The 18391-nt window shown below is 42.2% G+C and overlaps 1 protein-coding gene across 1 annotated transcript in view; it reads left to right on the top strand.

Annotated features, from left to right (window-relative positions):
• PECR (peroxisomal trans-2-enoyl-CoA reductase) overlaps positions 1-18391 on the top strand; it is a gene marked incomplete at its 5' end in the record, with an annotated part of 34052 nt that continues 15661 nt past the window's right edge. The window contains 5 exons of the mRNA XM_079924368.1: positions 1-55; positions 3438-3536; positions 10910-11043; positions 13138-13419; positions 16266-16354. Of these exons, the coding sequence (XP_079780494.1) occupies positions 1-55; positions 3438-3536; positions 10910-11043; positions 13138-13419; positions 16266-16354 (659 nt within the window). The remainder of the gene's footprint in view (positions 56-3437; positions 3537-10909; positions 11044-13137; positions 13420-16265; positions 16355-18391) is intronic.

Here is an 18391-nt window from a genome sequence, read left to right as displayed (position 1 = left end):
ATGATGGGACGGCAGCTTACAAGTCGCAGCTTCCAGCCCGTTGCTGTGGCTGACTGTGAGCACAGTCAGGCTGCAGCCTTTTCCTCTGTGGTCCTGTGAGCAGCATTTCTCTCGTCTCCTGGTCCTGAAAGGCTCCCGCACTGAGGCTGGTTCATCATCTCGGGAGCATCTGACTGTCTACAGAGGAAATATTTCCCGATAGTGAAGGTAGCTGGGTATAAGGAGCTTGAGCAACTTTAGTGTAAGGGCGGTTAGATCTGATCTTTATTGTCTGATCTTTTGTTTATTTATTGTCCTACCTCTCATGGCACACATACTCCTTCCACCCCCAACTACCAACATGTGTACATCCCAGAACATAAACTCTACCAAGGCAGGGACACCTAACCGTCTTGTCCACTGTACCGTAACCCCCATGTCTAGAATAGACACGTGCTCAATAAATACTGGCTGAATATTGTGAACTGGTTAAGAATCTTACTTATATAAGTTGGCTCAGGCAACTTTACATCAAGGCAGGCAGGGCTAGATACGCCTCACTGATATTCCTTCAGCACCGAGATTCTGTCTCAATGTTGAGAATCCCACAGGCCCCTGTCAGTCTGAGCCAGCAGCTGCTACGTGAAGGGGAGAAAATGAAGTTACTAGGCAGATGGGGTGGGGGAGGGGTGGAAGATGGGTGAGAAGCAAGAGCATCTCAGAAGATGAATGGAGGGAGTGCTAAGGGGTATGACAGAGTGGGAATGTGGCAAGATCATAGCCATGGTGATGCCTTTTTCCCCAGGACAAAGGGGGCAGGGATGCAGAGTGCCAGGTAGCATTTGATTTGGCCAAAGGGACAGTCATTGCAGCGGGGCACGGATGCCCTGAGAAGAGAGGGCTCAACCAAGAGTCAGAGCTAAAATCTGGAAACAAAGAGCCTTCGAGAGGCAGAACTACTCCTGTGCCTCCAGGCCTTTCGGGGATAGCAGACATTCAAACCCTGACTGAGGTCAGAGGCAGGGGCAGAGAGGACACGCCTTTTTCTTTTTAACAAAAGATCTCTTGAAGAGACTCCACATCTCCCTTCATCACAGGCTCTCTTTGGACTGTGAAAATGAGCTTTCTGACTGCTCATAGCTTCCCTGAGGCTGAGGAATGGCTCCTTGCCATCCTCAGCAAGCAAAACTGGCTTGAAGCCAGTCCAGTCACCTTTTCACTGGAGGACTGCAGAATCCCTCTCTGAGGCCACTCAGCCACCACACAGAGGCTGCAGTACAGCCAGGCCCATGTTGACCCGCCCTGGCAGAGTTCCATAAATCCCCAAGTCCAGACCAGGTCACAAATCACATTTAATTAGATCTTCAATAAAAGTACCTTTGAAAGAAATTTAAATTGTTCCTTCCTCCCAAGAAAGCAAGCCTGGAATTTTTCGGAATAAGAAACCTCTTAGAACTGAGTTAGTAGAAGTGATTCCTTGATAAACTATCCAGCAAATGAGAAGTGGAAGAGATAGCTTCCCTTCTTTAAGCAGTGTTGATTGGAATCTGTCATCAACAAAGACAGAGGGGGAGGTGTTTCTCAGGGGAGGTCAGAGGAGGGCAGGGGGATGGAGGAACAGGGAGGAAGTGATGTTTGATTCCACTCTCAACCAGATCCATTTCCAATTCACTCTAACTCAGTGGTGGACCCAACAAAAGAATGATGGCATTTGTTTGTTTTTACATTATTTTAATACCTTGCTGGGGAAAATACAGTACTCTTGTTAGGGGAACCACTGACTGAAACCATCCACCCTGGCCAGGCCCAAGAGTAACCACTTGCATGAGTTATCTTAAACAGGAGGTCCTGGTAAGGAACGCGGAACTAACAAGCTGCCGCCAACCGGAAGAATTCAGGAAAGGTCAAAACGAGAGAGGAGACATCAGTCCATATGTCCTACCAACCTCCCAGATTCCTTCTCGCTGGAATCCATCTTGGCTGAGTGATGTGGAAGCCACCAGGAAGGACCCTGAGTCAGAATGATTGGCCAGGGACAACCTGGAAACTAACCCCATCACCGTAAAACCCTGAGACTGCGAGCCACGTGGTAGAACAGTCCTCCTGGATTCCCTTACCTTACTGGTCTCTGCCCGGGCACCCCTTCCCGATAAAATCTCTTGCTTTGTCAGCACATGTGTCTCCTCCAACAATTCTTTTCCGAGTGTTAGACAAGAGCCCGCTCTCAGGCCCTGGAAAGGGTCCCCCTTCCTGCAACACTCTGACAACAGACTTAGAAACATGATCCTGCCTGGATTGTTAAGACCACAGCACCTGACATATTCCCTAGATTTGTCAAGTTCTCAGGCAAAGTCTCCCCAGGCTAGTCCAGGTGTAACCCCACTCTGGTGGGTTGACAGCAGGAAGCAAGATGGAGAATTTGAATAATAAATCACTGTTAATGGGCCCCAAAACACGGATGAGAAATTTCCCCCATCCTCAGGAGGCTCGCTCCCCTGCATAAGGAATGAACTAGAGGGTAGGATCTCAAACACACACCTACAGATGCATTCTTGCAGGAAGCATACACCCTTCAAGGAAAGATCTTTTGAACTCATCAATTTATGCACCCCAGCAGAAATGTATCAAATCTCAAATCTGGTAAAGTTTCCTTCTTCCCTTCATTCCTCAGTGAGGAGAGGGAGATGAGGTGGAGGTGGGCTTGAGTTTTTTCTAAAAATCATTTATTATCTTGGTTCTCTGAATAACTACAATTGTATTTCCCCCCTCCCCCCCTCATTCCCATCCCTTCCGGAGGATGAAGCCGGATTTCTCCGCCCTCAGCTAAGGTTGCCCCTTTCCTTCCCAGCCAGCTGCACACAGCAGCTGGAGCCAGAGCATCGCTGGACTTCCAATGCGGGCGGGCGCAGCAAGGAAGGAGGCAATACGGGAGGTTCCCGAGCTGCAGCCTCTCTTTACCCAGATGCACTGGAGATTTAATTTTAATTAACCGTGAGAGCTACAGCACTGAGGATTGAATTTTTCAAAATAGAGCACAATCCCGCTTTTTGTCTTCCTCCCTTTCCCAAAAGCATCGAAATAACACACACACACACACACACACACACACACACACACACACACACACACACACACACACACACAAGGAACAAAGAATCTCACCTACACGTGCCGGGGAGATAGGCAGGCGGACAGTTTGAACGGTAAGGACGCCGCCTTGGGGGAGCGGTTCTGCGCTGGGAGAATAGAGAGCCCCTGAGGCGGCCGCGCGGGGCGGGGCTATGGGGAGGGGCGGGGCGATGCGAGGCAGCGCGAGTGGACGGGGCGGGGCGGGGCGGGGCGGGACCCGGGCGGTCACGTCGGCGTGAGCCCTATGTCCGGCATATTTATAAGGCGGCGTGGGCCCATTGACTTAACCTGGCCTACGCTTCATCACTCAAATGTCCTGTGGCCGTGAGTTTGCCTGGCAACAGGCTTGATGCAGCACCAAGTGGCCATCGTCACCGGCGGGGGTACGGGCATCGGAAAGGCCATCGCGACCGAGCTCCTGCATCTAGGTGCGTGAGCAGGCCTCTGGGCTAGGTTACTCAGAGCGAGAGAGCCTTAGAAGCTGGCGGAACCTGGGGTCGGGAGCCCGGGGGCCAGAGGCGGGCTTAGGAGAGCGTGAAGTTGCAAAGCAAAGGAAGTGTAGCTGTGGGTGAAATTTAAACCGCGAGGGAGAGAGGAGAGAGGAGAGTTCTAAGAAAAGTTGTGGAGAAGCGGTGGATGATGAACTACTATTTGTAAACTAAAGGGAAAATTTAGAGCCAAAGATACTGTGTCCGAGGTGGGGATTAAGGAGACGTGTGGAATCATGCTATGGAACTAATTATGGATGTGAATTTAAAATTAATTCTTTCTAGGGAATTCCCTGGCGATCTAGTGGTTAGGACTCAGGGCTTTCCTGCCGGTGGGCCTGGGCTGGATCCCTGGGCGGGGAACTAAGATCCCACAAGCCGTGCTGCTGGGCCAAATAAATAAATTCTATTTATTGCCTAATGAATGATTAGGAAACATGGGAAGACTTCATTTAACTGGAAAAGGTAAAAGTCTCCCATCATATAATCTTCTCGAATCTCTTGTAATAGTTACCTTAACTTGGGTGAAGGGAGGACTTGATAAGCAATAAACAAGGAAAGAAACCACAAAAGGGAAAATAGATAAATATGAAGGTGTATATCCTCATTGAATTAAAAAATATATGTGAATAAAGTTTGAAGGAACATGAAGAAAAACATTTACAATGTACAACAAATTTATTATATAAAGAGATCTCATAAATAAATAAGGAAAAGATCTAACAACTGATAGAAAGATAGGCTTCTGATATGGGCCAAGCATTTTAAATCAAGAACTAAAAAAAAGCAGTAAGTATATGAAAAAATAGTCAACTTTTTTGGCAATGAAATGCAAAATATAGCAATAAAAAGTACCATTGGTTTTTTAACAGAATTTTAAAACATTGGGGAAAATGAAAGTGTTGATGAGGAAGTGAGAAGGGAGGCAAGAATGTAAATTATTACAAGCTTTCTAGAGGTCAGTTTGGGAAAAAAAATCCAAAAGTATTAACAGTATTTGTGCTGTATGACCTAGTAATTCCTCTCTCAGGAATTTACTCTTCGGAAATAATCAGGGACAAGCACGGATTTGTGTACAAGAATGTAGTGTTGAATAGTGAAACATGATAAGGGAAAAGACTAAATCAGTAACAATGAAATATGCTGCTATTTAAACATCTTGCTATTGAAGATTTTGTTGTCAAATGCATACCATATAATTGAAAAAAATCAGGATTCTAAACAAAATATAGCATTCCAATTTAATTGTTAATGAAAGATATATATGCAGAAGAAGACTGAAAAGAAGTTTGTAATATTGTTATCAGCAACTACTTTTTCTGGAAATGATTTGAATGATGAATGGTTAAACTGTACTCATTTTTCAATTTTTTTTAATGAACATGTAAGTTGTCTTTGCTTACCATTGTGTTTCTCATGCCCGGCACAGCATATGAACTTAAAAAAAGTATGTTGAAAAAAAGGAAAAAATACATCTGAATAAGAAAAAAAAAAGAAAATTAGCATTTCTTAATCTGACACTGGTGTAGCTTCATCACCATTACTACCCACTTTACTTCCAACACCAAAACTCTAACCCTGTTCAGGAAAATCCATTAGAAAAGTAGAATCGGTTATCATTTTCTGTGAAGGTCAGATACCAGGCTTCACAGCAGATTGGTCAGATCCTGGTTCAGCCTTCCAATGTACTTTAAAAAAAAAGTAATGTACTGGAAATGCATTTCCTTCAGTGAAAGAGTATACAAATAATTTTTTCTCTGACTTGCTCAGCTTTATTTTTTTATTCCAGGATTAATGGCTGTTTCCTGAAAATTGTTATAGAAACCTAAATTGGGCAAATAAAATAAAATGTTAGCCAATTCAGTTTCCAGTGAGAAGGCTCCTATTTTTTGGTGTGAATTACAAGTTGGATTTTGAGGCATGCTTTTTAAAAATAAATTTATTTATTTATTTTTGGCTGCGTTGGGTCTTCGTTAATGCGCGCAGGCTTTCTCTAGTGGTGGCGAGCGGGGGCTACTCTTTGCGCGCTGCAGTGCGTGGTCTTCTCACTGCGGTGGCTTCTCTTGTTGCGGAGCATGGGCTCTAGGCATGTGGGCTTAAGTAGTTGTGGCGCGCGGGATCAGTAGTTGTGGCTCGCGGGCTCTAGAATGCAGGCTCCGAAGCTGTGATACACAGGCTTAGTTGCTCAGCGGCATGTGGGATCTTCCCAGACCAGGGCTCGAACCCGTGTCCCCTGCCTCGGCAGGCGGATTCTTAACCACTGCGCCACCAGGGAAGTCCGAGGCATGCTTTTTTTGTTTGTTTGTTTGTTTTGTTTTGTTTTGTTTTTGCTGTACGTGGGCCTCTCACTGTTGCGGCCTCTCCCGTTGCGGAGCACAGGCTCCGGACTCGCAGACTCAGCGGCCGTGGCTCATGGGCCCAGCCGCTCCGCGGCATGTTGGATCTTTCCGGACCGGGGCACGAACCTGTGTCCCCTGCATCGGCAGGCGGACTCTCAACCACTGCGCCACCAGGGAAACCCCGAGGCATGCTTTTTAAAGTGATTATTTGTGTTGTCTTTCACATCCAAATGATTTTGACTGTCCCTTTTCTGAGAGGATGCTGAAAGCCCTAGCTCACAAGGGCAGGATGTAGGGAACAGAATTGAAACCCTCTTCCTCTATTTGACAGATGCTCTTAGACCAGAGGAGTCCTGATTCCATCAAAGAATATTGAACCTAAGACCATTCACATTGAATTCAAGCTAAATCCTTGTCTCTGTCCTCAAGTTAGTCATTCTCTTTCTGTTGACAGTGGGTGAAATGAAAGTAGGAATTGCAAGTGGAAATTGTGAGGCAAGACAGCACTCTTTCTTGCTCTGGTGACTAGGCTCTTAGCAGCACCAGGGACCTAGAAGGTGCTTACATGTAGCACTCTGAGTTGAAGATTGAAAGGAATCAGTATCAGCCCAAGCAGAAAAGCAATATATTTGGCTACAAATGCCTCTGATGTGGAAATAACTCATTATTTGCTAGTTACTTCTGTACCTTGTTCTAAGTAAGTTTATCAAGCTTTCTGAATTTCTCTAGCAACTCATATAAACAACAAAAAAGTCCATCTAAATCATTTAGCGTAAGGGTGAGGAGAAGGATATCGTCTAATAATTTTCTAGTTTATTATAAAATAAGAGCATTGCAATAAATTCAGGTAGTATGGAAGTATATAAAAGAAAAAAATGAGCTTTCCCATTCTGCCCATCTCCTAAATCCCGTTCCTGGTGATTTTCTATGAGTCATCCACATGCACACATATACACTTATGTGTATTTTGTTATTTACAAAACTGTGACTGTAGTATTCTTACTGTTCTGTAATTTTTTCTTTCCATGCTAGTGCATATAGTAGTACTTCATTCTTCTCAAAGTTATATAGTATTCTATTGTATGGATATGTAACAACTTATTTAGCCATTCCTTTAATGGAAATTTAGGTTTCTAGTTCTACCCAGCACTGCAGCATTCCGCCTTGTAACACTTTTGCCCCCTGGTTCAAGTTTATGTAGCAGTTAAAATAAATAGCCTTTTAAAGTTGTGTCCCAGTATAGCTCTGCTAATATTAGATAACTTTCCTGAAGCCTTCAGGGTTCAGATAGTAATTAGTGATAATTTAGTAAGCTTCTAATTCGATAATTCCTGTGAATAATCCTATTTATATTTTCATTATATCTCTTATTTGAGGCCTTGGACAAAGTCAGGCATTAATCACCTTAGTATTCTTGAGGATTTTTTGTTTTTAATGAGGCTTAACTTCTTAATGTGGATTCAGGAAGAGTTGTAGATGTCAGATTTCCATGCCTTGTCAGCCTGTGCTCTGCTCTGGGAACTAGAGCAGTTAATGCCCATCTTTAAGGCTGAAAGATCAGAGAAAAGAAGGTGATGGGCAGAGGCAGTGGCTAATCCAGGGGAACTTGTTTCTCCTTTCCGTTCTATTAATGAGATTAGCTATTCCTCCTAATTCAGGGAAACCTGGCTGAGAGTTGGACCTGGGCTAGAAATGTGTATTTCAATTCTTTCCCCACCTGGGAGTAGAAGCTTCCTCCTGGAAACAGAAGAAGAAAGGAATAACGGTTCTCCTAACAGTATAATATATGCTTTGTTGAAAATTATACATCAGTTTTTTAAAATAAATTTATTTATTTATTTTTGGCTGCGTTTGGTCTTCGTTGCTGCTCACTTCTCTAGTTGTGGCGGGGGGGCTACTCTTTGTTGAGGTGCATGGGCTCCTCATTGCGGTGGCTTCTCTTGTGCAGAACACAGGCTCTAGGCACGCGGGCCTCAGTAGTTGTGGCATGCCAGTTCAGTAGTTGTGGCTCACGGGCTCTAGAGCTCAGGCTCAGTAGTTGTGGCACATGGGCTTAGTTGCTCCATGGCATGTGGAATCTTCCCAGACCTGGGCTTGAACCTGTGTCCCCTGCATTGGCAGGCAGAGTCTTAACCACTGCACCACCAGGAAAGTCCTATATATCAATTTTGATAAGTTGAATTCTATTTTAAAGTTAGTCTTGTCTTGCAAGGAATTCATGGTGAATCTTTTTAATATTTGCTTTATAAAGCTCTCAGATTGCCTATTAGAATTTCCAAAAGTTGTCTGCATTTGTAACTCACTAAATTATAACCTAATCTTGAAAAATAGTTTTTTAAAGTGCCTTATTTTAATATGCAGAAGCTACCTCATCACGTACAACTAGAAAAGTTGTGGTCAAACAGAGAGCCATTTTACTCTTTACCTTTCTAAGTGTCACTTATTCCATACATGAATATTGAATGTGGACTGTTTGTGAGTGTAATAATTACAATGACAGGGTCCCAGTCCTCCAGGAGATGATAGTGAGTGGGAGGAGACTTAATTATCATACAATACTGGTTTAAATGCTGTATTAGAGTGAGGTCAGGGATATGGGAGCATGTAGAAGGAGCTGCCAATCTGGGCTCAGTGAGGGAGAGGAAGGAGGGTCGTCAACATAGTTGTGATTATCAATATAGTTCGCTTTAAATCTTCCATATACATCTGGGCTTCCCAGAGGTGGTGAGGCTCTTCCCTCTCTCTGTTTCAAGGCTGTCTTGGCACGTATTTCTGCTTTTTATATTTGTACATGAAAAGAAGGAAGCATTCTCTTTAGGATAAACTAACATGTGAGGCAACAATGAGCAGTAAGTTTCAGCATTACTTAGTAAGATAAATGAATAGTCCAGTGTCTCATAGCTTAATATTTTTACTTAAGGAAAGCACTGGTGGAGTGTCAGCATTCCCATGGGTAGCTCTTCCTTTTATAACTCCATTTACGTACAATTCTAATTTCACTTTCAGTGTTACCAATTTTTATTTCTTTGTTGCACTTTCATCTTTGTTGGCCAGTCTCTCCTTCAGTCATTGGCTTTTGTAAAATGTCACATGGGTTTATCATTGGGAGACAAGGAGGCAACACAACTGCATTCTTTGCCGTCTGTACACGAATTGAAGAACAGATGCACAGTGACCAATCACTTACAGACAGTGAAAGAAGTGAAACAATTAGTCACTGACAGTGATGTGCATCTGTTATTCGCATGCTGGTCTGTGGATTTGTACTGGTGGTACAGTTTATATTTTATGCAATTGCTCACAGTTAATCTGCCATGGTAACTGGAATCTGCACAGTGTTGTTGGGGGTCTGGTGTTATTTAAACTAAGGTAACTGAAATTAGCGTGTATTAGAGCCGAGCAAAACAAGGACTGCAGATACTTCTACTTCACCCTTCCTGGACATTGTGTAACAATTAAATGCTCATACATTTGATTTCTACATATGTTATAAAGCCTACAATACACTGGTATCATTTTTACTTTAAACAATCACTGCCTTTTAGAGAGATTGAATAGAAATAAGAAAAGACTTCATATTTACTTTATTTACTCACATAATTACCATTTCCAGTTCTCTTGCTTCTTTTGTAGATTTAGATTTTCATCTGGTATCATTGTCCTTCTGTTTGAAGACCTTCCTTTAATCTTTTTGTAGTGCAAGTCTACTTTAATGAATTCTTCTGGATATCACATGTGTGAATAAGTCTTTAATTTGCCATTACTTTTTTTTTTTTTTTTTTTTTTTTCTGTACGCGGGCCTCTCACTGTTGTGACCTCTCCCGCTGTGGAGCACAGGCTCCGGACGCGCAGGCTCAGCGGCCATGGCTCACGGGCCCAGCCGCTCCGCAGCATGTGGGATCCTCCCGGACCGGGGCACGAACCCGCGTTCCCTGCATCGGCAGGCGGACTCTCCACCACTGCGCCACCAGGGAAGCCCTGCCATTACTTTTGAAAGCTATTTTCACTGGGTAAGAGTTCTAGGTTCCAAAACTCCCACCGCCACCCGCATCCCCAGTACTTTCAAGATAGTCCACTATCTTCTGGCTTGCATTGTTTCTGAAAAGAAGTGTTCTGTCTTCCTTGTCTTTTTTGTGTTCTTTTCCTCTGGCTGCTTTTAATATTTTTCTCTTTATCATTGGTTTATTTAATTATGTCATCAGTGCCATTCCTGGGCCTGTTTTTATTAATTTGCTTTTCTCCTCATTCTGGGTTGTATTTCCCTGCTCCTTTGTATGCCTTGTGGCTTTTTGTTGGATGCCAGACATTTGAATTTTACCTTGTTGCAGGCTAGTTTTTTTTGTATTCTTATAAATATTGCTGAACTTTGTTCTGTGATGCAATTAAGTTACTTGGAAACAGTTTGAAAATTTTTAGAGCTTGGGAACAATCTTTCCCCAGCCTCAGATTGTTTCCTTACTTGTATGTACTGATCAGTGCTCAGCTGAAGATCTGAGGGAACTCTACGGATCTCTGGAGTTCTCCCCCTGTGTACCTCCTTTCTCTCTGTGCCCTGTGTAATCTAGCTGTCTTGGCCTCCCTGGACTTCCAAATTCATCTCTTCTACCCAGGAGACTGCTGGGCTCTGAATGGGTTCCTCCTCCCTATGTTGCAGCCTGAAGACTCTCTCTAGGCAGCAATCTGGAATAATAATAGGGCTCACATTGTTTGTGTTCACTCTCTGGGATCACTAGCCTGTGCTACTTGATATCCAGTGCCTGGAAATCATTATTCCGTATATTTTGTTCAGTTTTTTAGTTGTTTTGGGCTGGAGGGTAAGTTCAGTTCCTATTACTCCATCTTGACCATATGCAGAAGTCCTAATTCATCTGTTTTTACAAGAACATATGAAACATTTTCTAAACATTATTACTTTCAGAACTTGGACAACCAGTGAAAACATATTTAGTTGTTCTTTGGCTGTTGTCTCCTCAGGGTTTAATGTGGTCATTGCATCCCGTGAGTCTGATAGATTAAAATCTGCCGCAGATGAACTGAAGCCCTGTCTGCCTCCTACCAGCCAGGCTCAAGTCACTCCCATAAAATGCAACATCTGTAATGACAAGGAGGTAAAGCAAATCTATCTTTGTTTTTTTAAATTTTATTGTAGTATAGTTGATTTACGACGTTGTGTTTAATTTCTGCTGTCAGCAAAGTGACTGTTATACAGATACATATTCTTTTTCATTTTCTTTTCCATTATGGTTTATCACAGGATATTGAATATAGTTCCCTGTGCTATACAGTAGGACCTTGTTGTTTATCCATTCTATATGTAATAGCTTGCATCTGCTAATCCCAAACTCCCAATCCTTCCCTCCCCCTTGGCAACTACAAATCTGTTCTCTATATCTGTGAGTCTGTTTTTGTTTCATAGATATATTGATTTGTGTTTTATTTTAGATTCCACATATATGTGATGTCATATGGTATTTGTCTTTCTCTTTCTTAGTTCACTTAGTATGATAATCTCTAGATCCATCCGTGTTGCTGCAAATGGCATTATTTCATTTTTTTTTTTTTTTTTTTTTTGCGGTACGCGGGCCTCTCACTGTTGTGGCCTCTCCCATTGCAGAGCACAGGCTCCGTACGCGCAGGCTCAGCGGCCATGGCTCACGGGCCCAGCTGCTCCGCGGCATGTGGGATCTTCCCGGACTGGGGCATGAACCTGTGTCCCCTGCATCAGCAGGCGGACTCTCAACCACTGTGCCACCAGGGAAGCCCCTATTTCATTCTTTTTAATGGCTGAGTATTATTCCATTGTGTGTGTGTGTGTGTGTATCACGTCTTTATCCATTCATCTGTTGATGGACATTCAGGTTGTTTCAGTGTCTTGCTATTGTAATACTGTTGCTTTGAACATTGGGGTGCATGTATCTTTTCAAATTATAGTTTTGTCTGGGTATATGGCCAGCAGTGCAGGAGTGGGATTTCTGGATCATATGGCAACTCTAGTTTTAGTTTTTTGAGGAATGCAAATCTATCTTACTTATTCATTCATTTTAATTTATAGTAGTTGTCCCTAAACCTGACTGTGCTTTAAGTTTTCCCATAGTAGCTATCTTAGATGAGGTTCACTAGAAGCAGAGCCTGTGAAGGAGATTCTTGAGCTAATGATCTATATTGAGTGAGTGGCCTCTGGCGAAAGAGAGGAAGGGAAGAAATGTAGGGAAGCTAAGCAAGGACAGTTTCATCTGGAGACTACCTTTTGTGCCTTTTGCCCTTTAACTCATTTTGTAATGTCTGTTTCATCACTATCCATTATTCTGTGTTGGTAGCTTAGAAATTAAAACAATGGAGGGGTGATCCAGGTCCTTGGATAAATCTTGTCATTAAAATTCCAAATTTAGCTTTATGATCTGTGGGTATCGGATACTGGTAAATTATTCACTGATATAGGATTTTCAGGTTTATTCATTGTGACTACCTCTCCGTTTACTGTGGTTCTCAGAGTTACTATTCACTGTGAGACACTGCAAGCTCTGCTACTCTACTAAAGAAGGTAATAAAGTCCAAGTAGCAAGTTAGGTTATTAACCAGTTCACTTTTAACATTTTATTTATTTATTTATTGAAGTGCAGTTGATGTACAATTTATATGTTACAGGTGTATAATATAGTGATTCACAATTTTTAAAAGTTATACTCCATTTATAGTTATCATAAAATATTTGCCATATTCCCCATGTTGTATAATATATTCTTGTAGCTTATTTTATACCTAATAGTTTGTACTTCTTAATCTGCTACCCTTCACTGCCCCTCCCTTCTTCCCTCTCCACATTGGTAACCACTAGTTTGGGCTCTATGTCTGTGAATCTGCTTATTTTTTGTTATATTCACTAATTCATTGTATTTTTTAGATTCCACATATAAGTGCTATCATACAGTATTTGTCTTTCTCTGTCTGTAACCAGTTCATTTTATTTATTTATTTATTTTTGTGGTACGCGGGCCTCTCATTGTTGTGGCCTCTCCCGTTGTGGAGCACAGGCTCCGGACGCGCAAGCTCAGCGGCCATGGCTCACGGGCCCAGCCGCTCTGCGGCATGTGGGATCTTCCCGGACCAGGGCACGAACCCGTGTCCCCTGCATCGGCAGGCGGACTCTCAACCACTGCGCCACCAGGGAAGCCCACCAGTTCACTTTTAATGTTTTTCTTTAGGCGAATAATTTGGTCGAAGCCACCTTAGACTTTTATGGTCAGGTCAGTTTCTTGGTAAACAATGGAGGAGGCCAGTTCTTCTCTCCTTCTGAACACATCAGTTCAGAGGGGTGGAATGCTGTGATTGAAACCAACCTGACGGGCACCTTCTACATGTGCAAAGCAGGCAAGTGTGATCAATCATCCAAGAAGTCCAAGTGTCTTTATGTAAAGATCATAGAGAATCCTGAAAGAGAAATTGTTATGGGCTCAGAAGCTCCATGTCATAAACAGTTACTGCCCTGATTTAACTTACATACAACATAGCAATACAAATTGCTGCATTTCTGGGTAGTAATTCGGCAACATTTATAAAATACAAATATTGTTTGATCTGTCACTTTTATTTCTAGGAAGTTATCATGTAAAAATTATTCAGAATTTGTTCAAAGATATTGCTACAAAGTGCTTCATAACATAAAGGAAGACTCCACACGTATTTTGGTTTTAAGAAATGAATCTGTTAAATCTATTACAAGGACCTATTAATTAATTCAGTGAAATCTTCAGGGAGAATACGAGTCCACATTTTTTATGACTAATAATTAGCACACATGCATAGTCTTTAGATTAAAGCTTATGTTTCATAGGTGGTAATACTCAACCCTGAAGTTGGGTAACTGAAGAGTTCCTTTACAAACTATCCAAGACATTTTTATGCTGAAATGTGGAACGAGTATAATTCTGAACCACAGGGTCGTCACCCTAACATGGGTTAGGCTTTATATTCTTTTTTTTTTTTTTGTGGTACGCGGGCCTCTCACTATTGTGGCCTCTCCTGCTGCGGAGCACAGGCTCTGGACACGCAGGCTCAGCGGCCATGGCTCACGGGCCCAGCCGCTCCGCGACATGTGGGATCTTCCCGGACCGGGGCACGAACCCCTGTCCCCTGCATCGGCAGGTGGACTTTCAACCACTGCGCCACCAGGGAAGCCCCATGGCTTTATATTTTTAGTATCTCTAAATCAAAGGTCTTGCAGACACTTCCAGCCTCATCTTTATTCAACTGGTAGTATACAGTTCTGTATTAATTGTGATACAGGATGAGCTGCTGAAGTGTAGAGATCCATGAAAAAGAGGAGCTTGAATAAGATAGTTGACTTCTCCCTCACATAAAAACTCAAGGTATATAGTCCAGGGATAGTATGGTAGTTCCATAATCATTAGGGAATGAGGATCCTACTTCTTGCTTTACTATCTTTGACATATGGTTTCCATCCCATGGTCCAAAATGGCTGCTCCAGTTCCTGTCATTGTAACTGCATTCCAGACAGTAGGAATGAGGAAAAATGTAATACTCACTCTTTCTTTTTAATAGCACCATCTGGAAGTGGCACCATTACATTCACTGACATTTATCATCAGCTAGGACTCAGTTAAACGATCATACCTACCTATAAGGGATACTGGGAAATAGAATCTTTAGGTGAGTAGCTATGTGCCTAAGTACAAATTCAATTTCTATGTAAGAAGAGGAGAATGAGGGTTAGGAGGTAGCTTGTAGTCTCTAACCCACCCTTCATAGCTCAGCACTTCAACACCTTCCAGCACTCAAGTCAACAGTCTCTTACCAACCTGAGGTTCCTTGCCAACAGCCATTAATTAGAAATCTGCAGAGTCTAGATTCAGTTACGATTTTTATTAGCCAGAATTGAATTAAAGAATACAGGGCCTCTAGTTTTTGTTTTGTTTTGTTTTACTTTAAACAATGGGACTTAGCTTTTGGTTTTGAAAACAAGGAATATGAAACATACATTTTTCTGTACCATAATAATAACAGTGAAAAACTGGAAACCATTTAAATATCCTAGTGTAAAATATTAGTTGAGTGAAGTTTTATACGTCTACAGGAAAGAGTACTATGCAGCCACTAAAAATATAGGTATAAAAATATACTTCTCAATATGAAAAGATATTCCCAGACATCGAGTGAAAAGCAGGTTATAAAACATTCTATCCAGCATGATCACATTTCTGCAAAAAACAGTATATACTTATATATGGCTGTATATGAATAGACATAATTCTGAAGGAGTTTATACCAAAATACTGACATATTATCTCTGGGAGGTAAAATTACATATTATTTTCATCTTTTTGCATATTTGCTTTTTCTAGTTTTTCTAAAATGAACATGTATTTTTTATGTAATTAAAATGATTTAAGTCATGACTGCCCTGAAGTTCCAGGTTTTTCAACTTGTACTCTTTGACACAATATGCTATTGTTAAAGACTTGTGGGAACATCCACATATAAATTACTGGTGAATTTAGACTTTCCTATAGCCTTTAATTATTCATTTTACTAATATAGGAATTTCTTTCTCCCAGTTTATTTTTGGAAACCTCTTGAATGTGTGACAAAGTTAAAGGAATAATACAATGAACTCCTATTAGGCATGCCTCGTTTGATTATGTTTTGCTTTTTTGCACATCGAGCAAGTCTGCCAGCACTGTTTTTCTAACAGCATTTGCTTACTTTGTGTCTCTGTGTCATATTTAGGTAATTATCGCAATATTTCAAATTTTTATTATATTTGTTATGATGATTTGTGGTCAGTGATCTTTGATGTTACTATTGCAAAAAGATTACGACTTGCTGAAGGCTCAAATGATGGTTAGCACTTTTTAGCAATAAAATATTTTAAAATTAAGGTTGTACATTATTTTTTTATACATAATGCTATCGCACATTTAATAGACTATAGTTTAGTGTAAACATAATTTTTATATGCACTGGGAAACAAAAAAATTTTCTTAATTCACTGTATTGCGATATTGCTTTATTGTGGTGGTCTGGAACTGAACCTGCCGAAATCTCCGAGCTGTGTCTGTATACCTTTCATTCAGATTCACCAAGTGCTAACATTTTGCTGCATTTGCATTCTCTCTCTGTGTCTTTCCCCCCTCTCTTCCTCCCTCCCATCTCTGGAGCTCGTTTAGGCAGTGCTCTGAATCCCCTCTCCTCACGCACCCCGAAACAATTGTCTTCTTGCCTCTTCGGCAGGTGCAGATTTTTCCAGACTCCCTCCCGGCCAGCTGTGGCGCACTAGCCCCTTCAGGCTGTGTTCACGCCGCCAACCCCAGTCCTCTCCCTGCGCTCCGACCTCCGAAGCCCTAGCCTCAGCTCCCAGCCCCCGCCCGTCCCGGTGCGCGAGCAGACAAGCCTCTCGGGCTGGTGAGTGCTGGTAGGCACAGGTCCTCTGTGCGGGAATCTCTCCGCTTTGCCCGCCGAACCCCTGTGGCTGTGCTCTCCTCTGCGGCCCCGAAGCTACCCACCTCCGCCACCCGCAGTCTCCGCCCGCGAAGGGGCTCCTAGTGTGTGGAAACCTTTCCTCCTTCACAGCTCCCTCCCACTGGTGCAGGTCCCGTCCCTATTCTTTTGTGTCTGTTTTTTCTTTTTTCTTTTGCCCTACCCAGGTACGTGGGGAGTTTCTTGCCTTTTGGGAAGTCAGAGGTCTTCTGCCAGCATTCAGTAGGTGTTCTGTAGGAGTTGTTCCACATGTAGATATATTTCTGATGTATTTGTGGGGAGGAAGGTGATCTCTACGTCTTACTTCTCCGCCATCTTGAAGGTCCCCCCCTCCCCGAAAGTCCCACTTCTATGTTTTTTAGCTGATACTGTTCCATAAAAAGACTTTTAGTTACACCACAACCATCACTTCTCCCTATATATGTTATTACTATTATTAACTTTTTTAGTATACCACTATGGAATCAAGGATTTCTTTTCAAATTCATTGTTTCAAATGCACACATTGTCTCACATTTAATAGAAATTTGTGTTTCTATGTTTCGCTATTACAAATAATTCTGTGATGAATAACATTGTAAATATTTGTTTCATATTTGTGGAGGTATATATTTAGGGTATATCCGGGAAGTTGGACCGCTGGGTGAAGAGTAAATGCATCCTGTTAGGCATTTGCAAGTTTCTTTGTTTTTCGGCTGCGCTGTGTGGCATGTGGGATCTTAGTTCCCCAACCAGGGATGGAACCCATGCCCCCTGCACTGGGAGTGTGGAGTCTTAACCACTGGACTGCTGGGGAGGTCCCTGCAAGTTTCTTTGCATTTTGCACTCCATCGTCAATGAATGAGAATGCCTGTTCCTCACAGCCTCACCAAAAATGTGTCATGTCAATTTCTGGACAACTCTGATGGGCAAGAAATGATATCCCAGTGCAGCATCTTTTCATTTGTTGAAAGGCTACCTGGATATCTCTTGTGTGTGTGTGTTTGAATTGTATTGCTGTCTTTGCACGTGTTTCTTTGGGGTCCTGATCATTTTCTGACATTGTCAGTGTCGTCTAAGAATAGTCCAATTTCCATTACAATCTGTGCAGAGGAGCTTAGACTGACCTGCTGATCTTTTGGGTCATTGTCAATAATTACAAGGGCAAGAGATGGGCCAAAAAGCAACTCATATCTCCCATGGAGAGAGAATTCATGGCCCAAATGCCTATCAGTGAGTGAATGAATAAACAGATCATGGTATATATGTATAATGTGCTACTCAGAAATGAAAAGGAGTGAACTGTTGATTCATGCAGCAATGTGGATAAATCTGAAAATAATTATTCTGAGTGAAAGAAGCCAGATAGAAAAGAGCATGTATGTATGATTTCATTTATATGTTTAAGTCCTAGAAGCATTGAAAAAAAATTGTTAGTGCTAGATTCACTGAGAGTTAGATATTATTCTGCCTCCTATTCATAAATTACGGGAAGAAAATGAAGCAGTGTGACAGCCTTTAGGGTGGTTTATCGCTCATAATCTCTTCCTTCACACAGTGTAAGACATTTCAAATCATATCTGATACACAAATAAGGCCTTAGTATTTCAGAAGATTTTCTCAGTGAAAGAATGGCTGTGAGACGTTATTCAGATGGCAAAATGAAATCTCATGGAACTCCTAGTCTAGGTAAATGCCCTTCCTTCTCTTCTGGGCTTTTGCTTCAGAAAAGTGGCTGGAACAATGCCTCATGCGACATAGTCACCATCCTGCCACTGAATCGTCCACCATCTGTTCTGTTTTGATGGGGGTCACTTTTTTCTCCTGGAAGGGGAGTTTTTACAAACCTTGTGGTCCATTCAGGCATCTCATCCACCTGGACCTCCCAGTAATGTTAGCCGGAATCAAATCCTTCAGAACCCAGGACTACTGGATAAGCCGTAAATCTCTCTGGATAAACTCTCTGCTTTTTCCTCACAAATG

The sequence above is a fragment of the Stenella coeruleoalba genome (genome assembly GCF_951394435.1).
Source record: "Stenella coeruleoalba genome assembly, chromosome: 6".
In the NCBI taxonomy this organism is placed as follows: domain Eukaryota; kingdom Metazoa; phylum Chordata; class Mammalia; order Artiodactyla; family Delphinidae; genus Stenella; species Stenella coeruleoalba.
The sequence above is the reverse complement of the archived record's forward strand: the minus strand, read 5'-3'. Positions and strand labels throughout refer to the sequence as shown.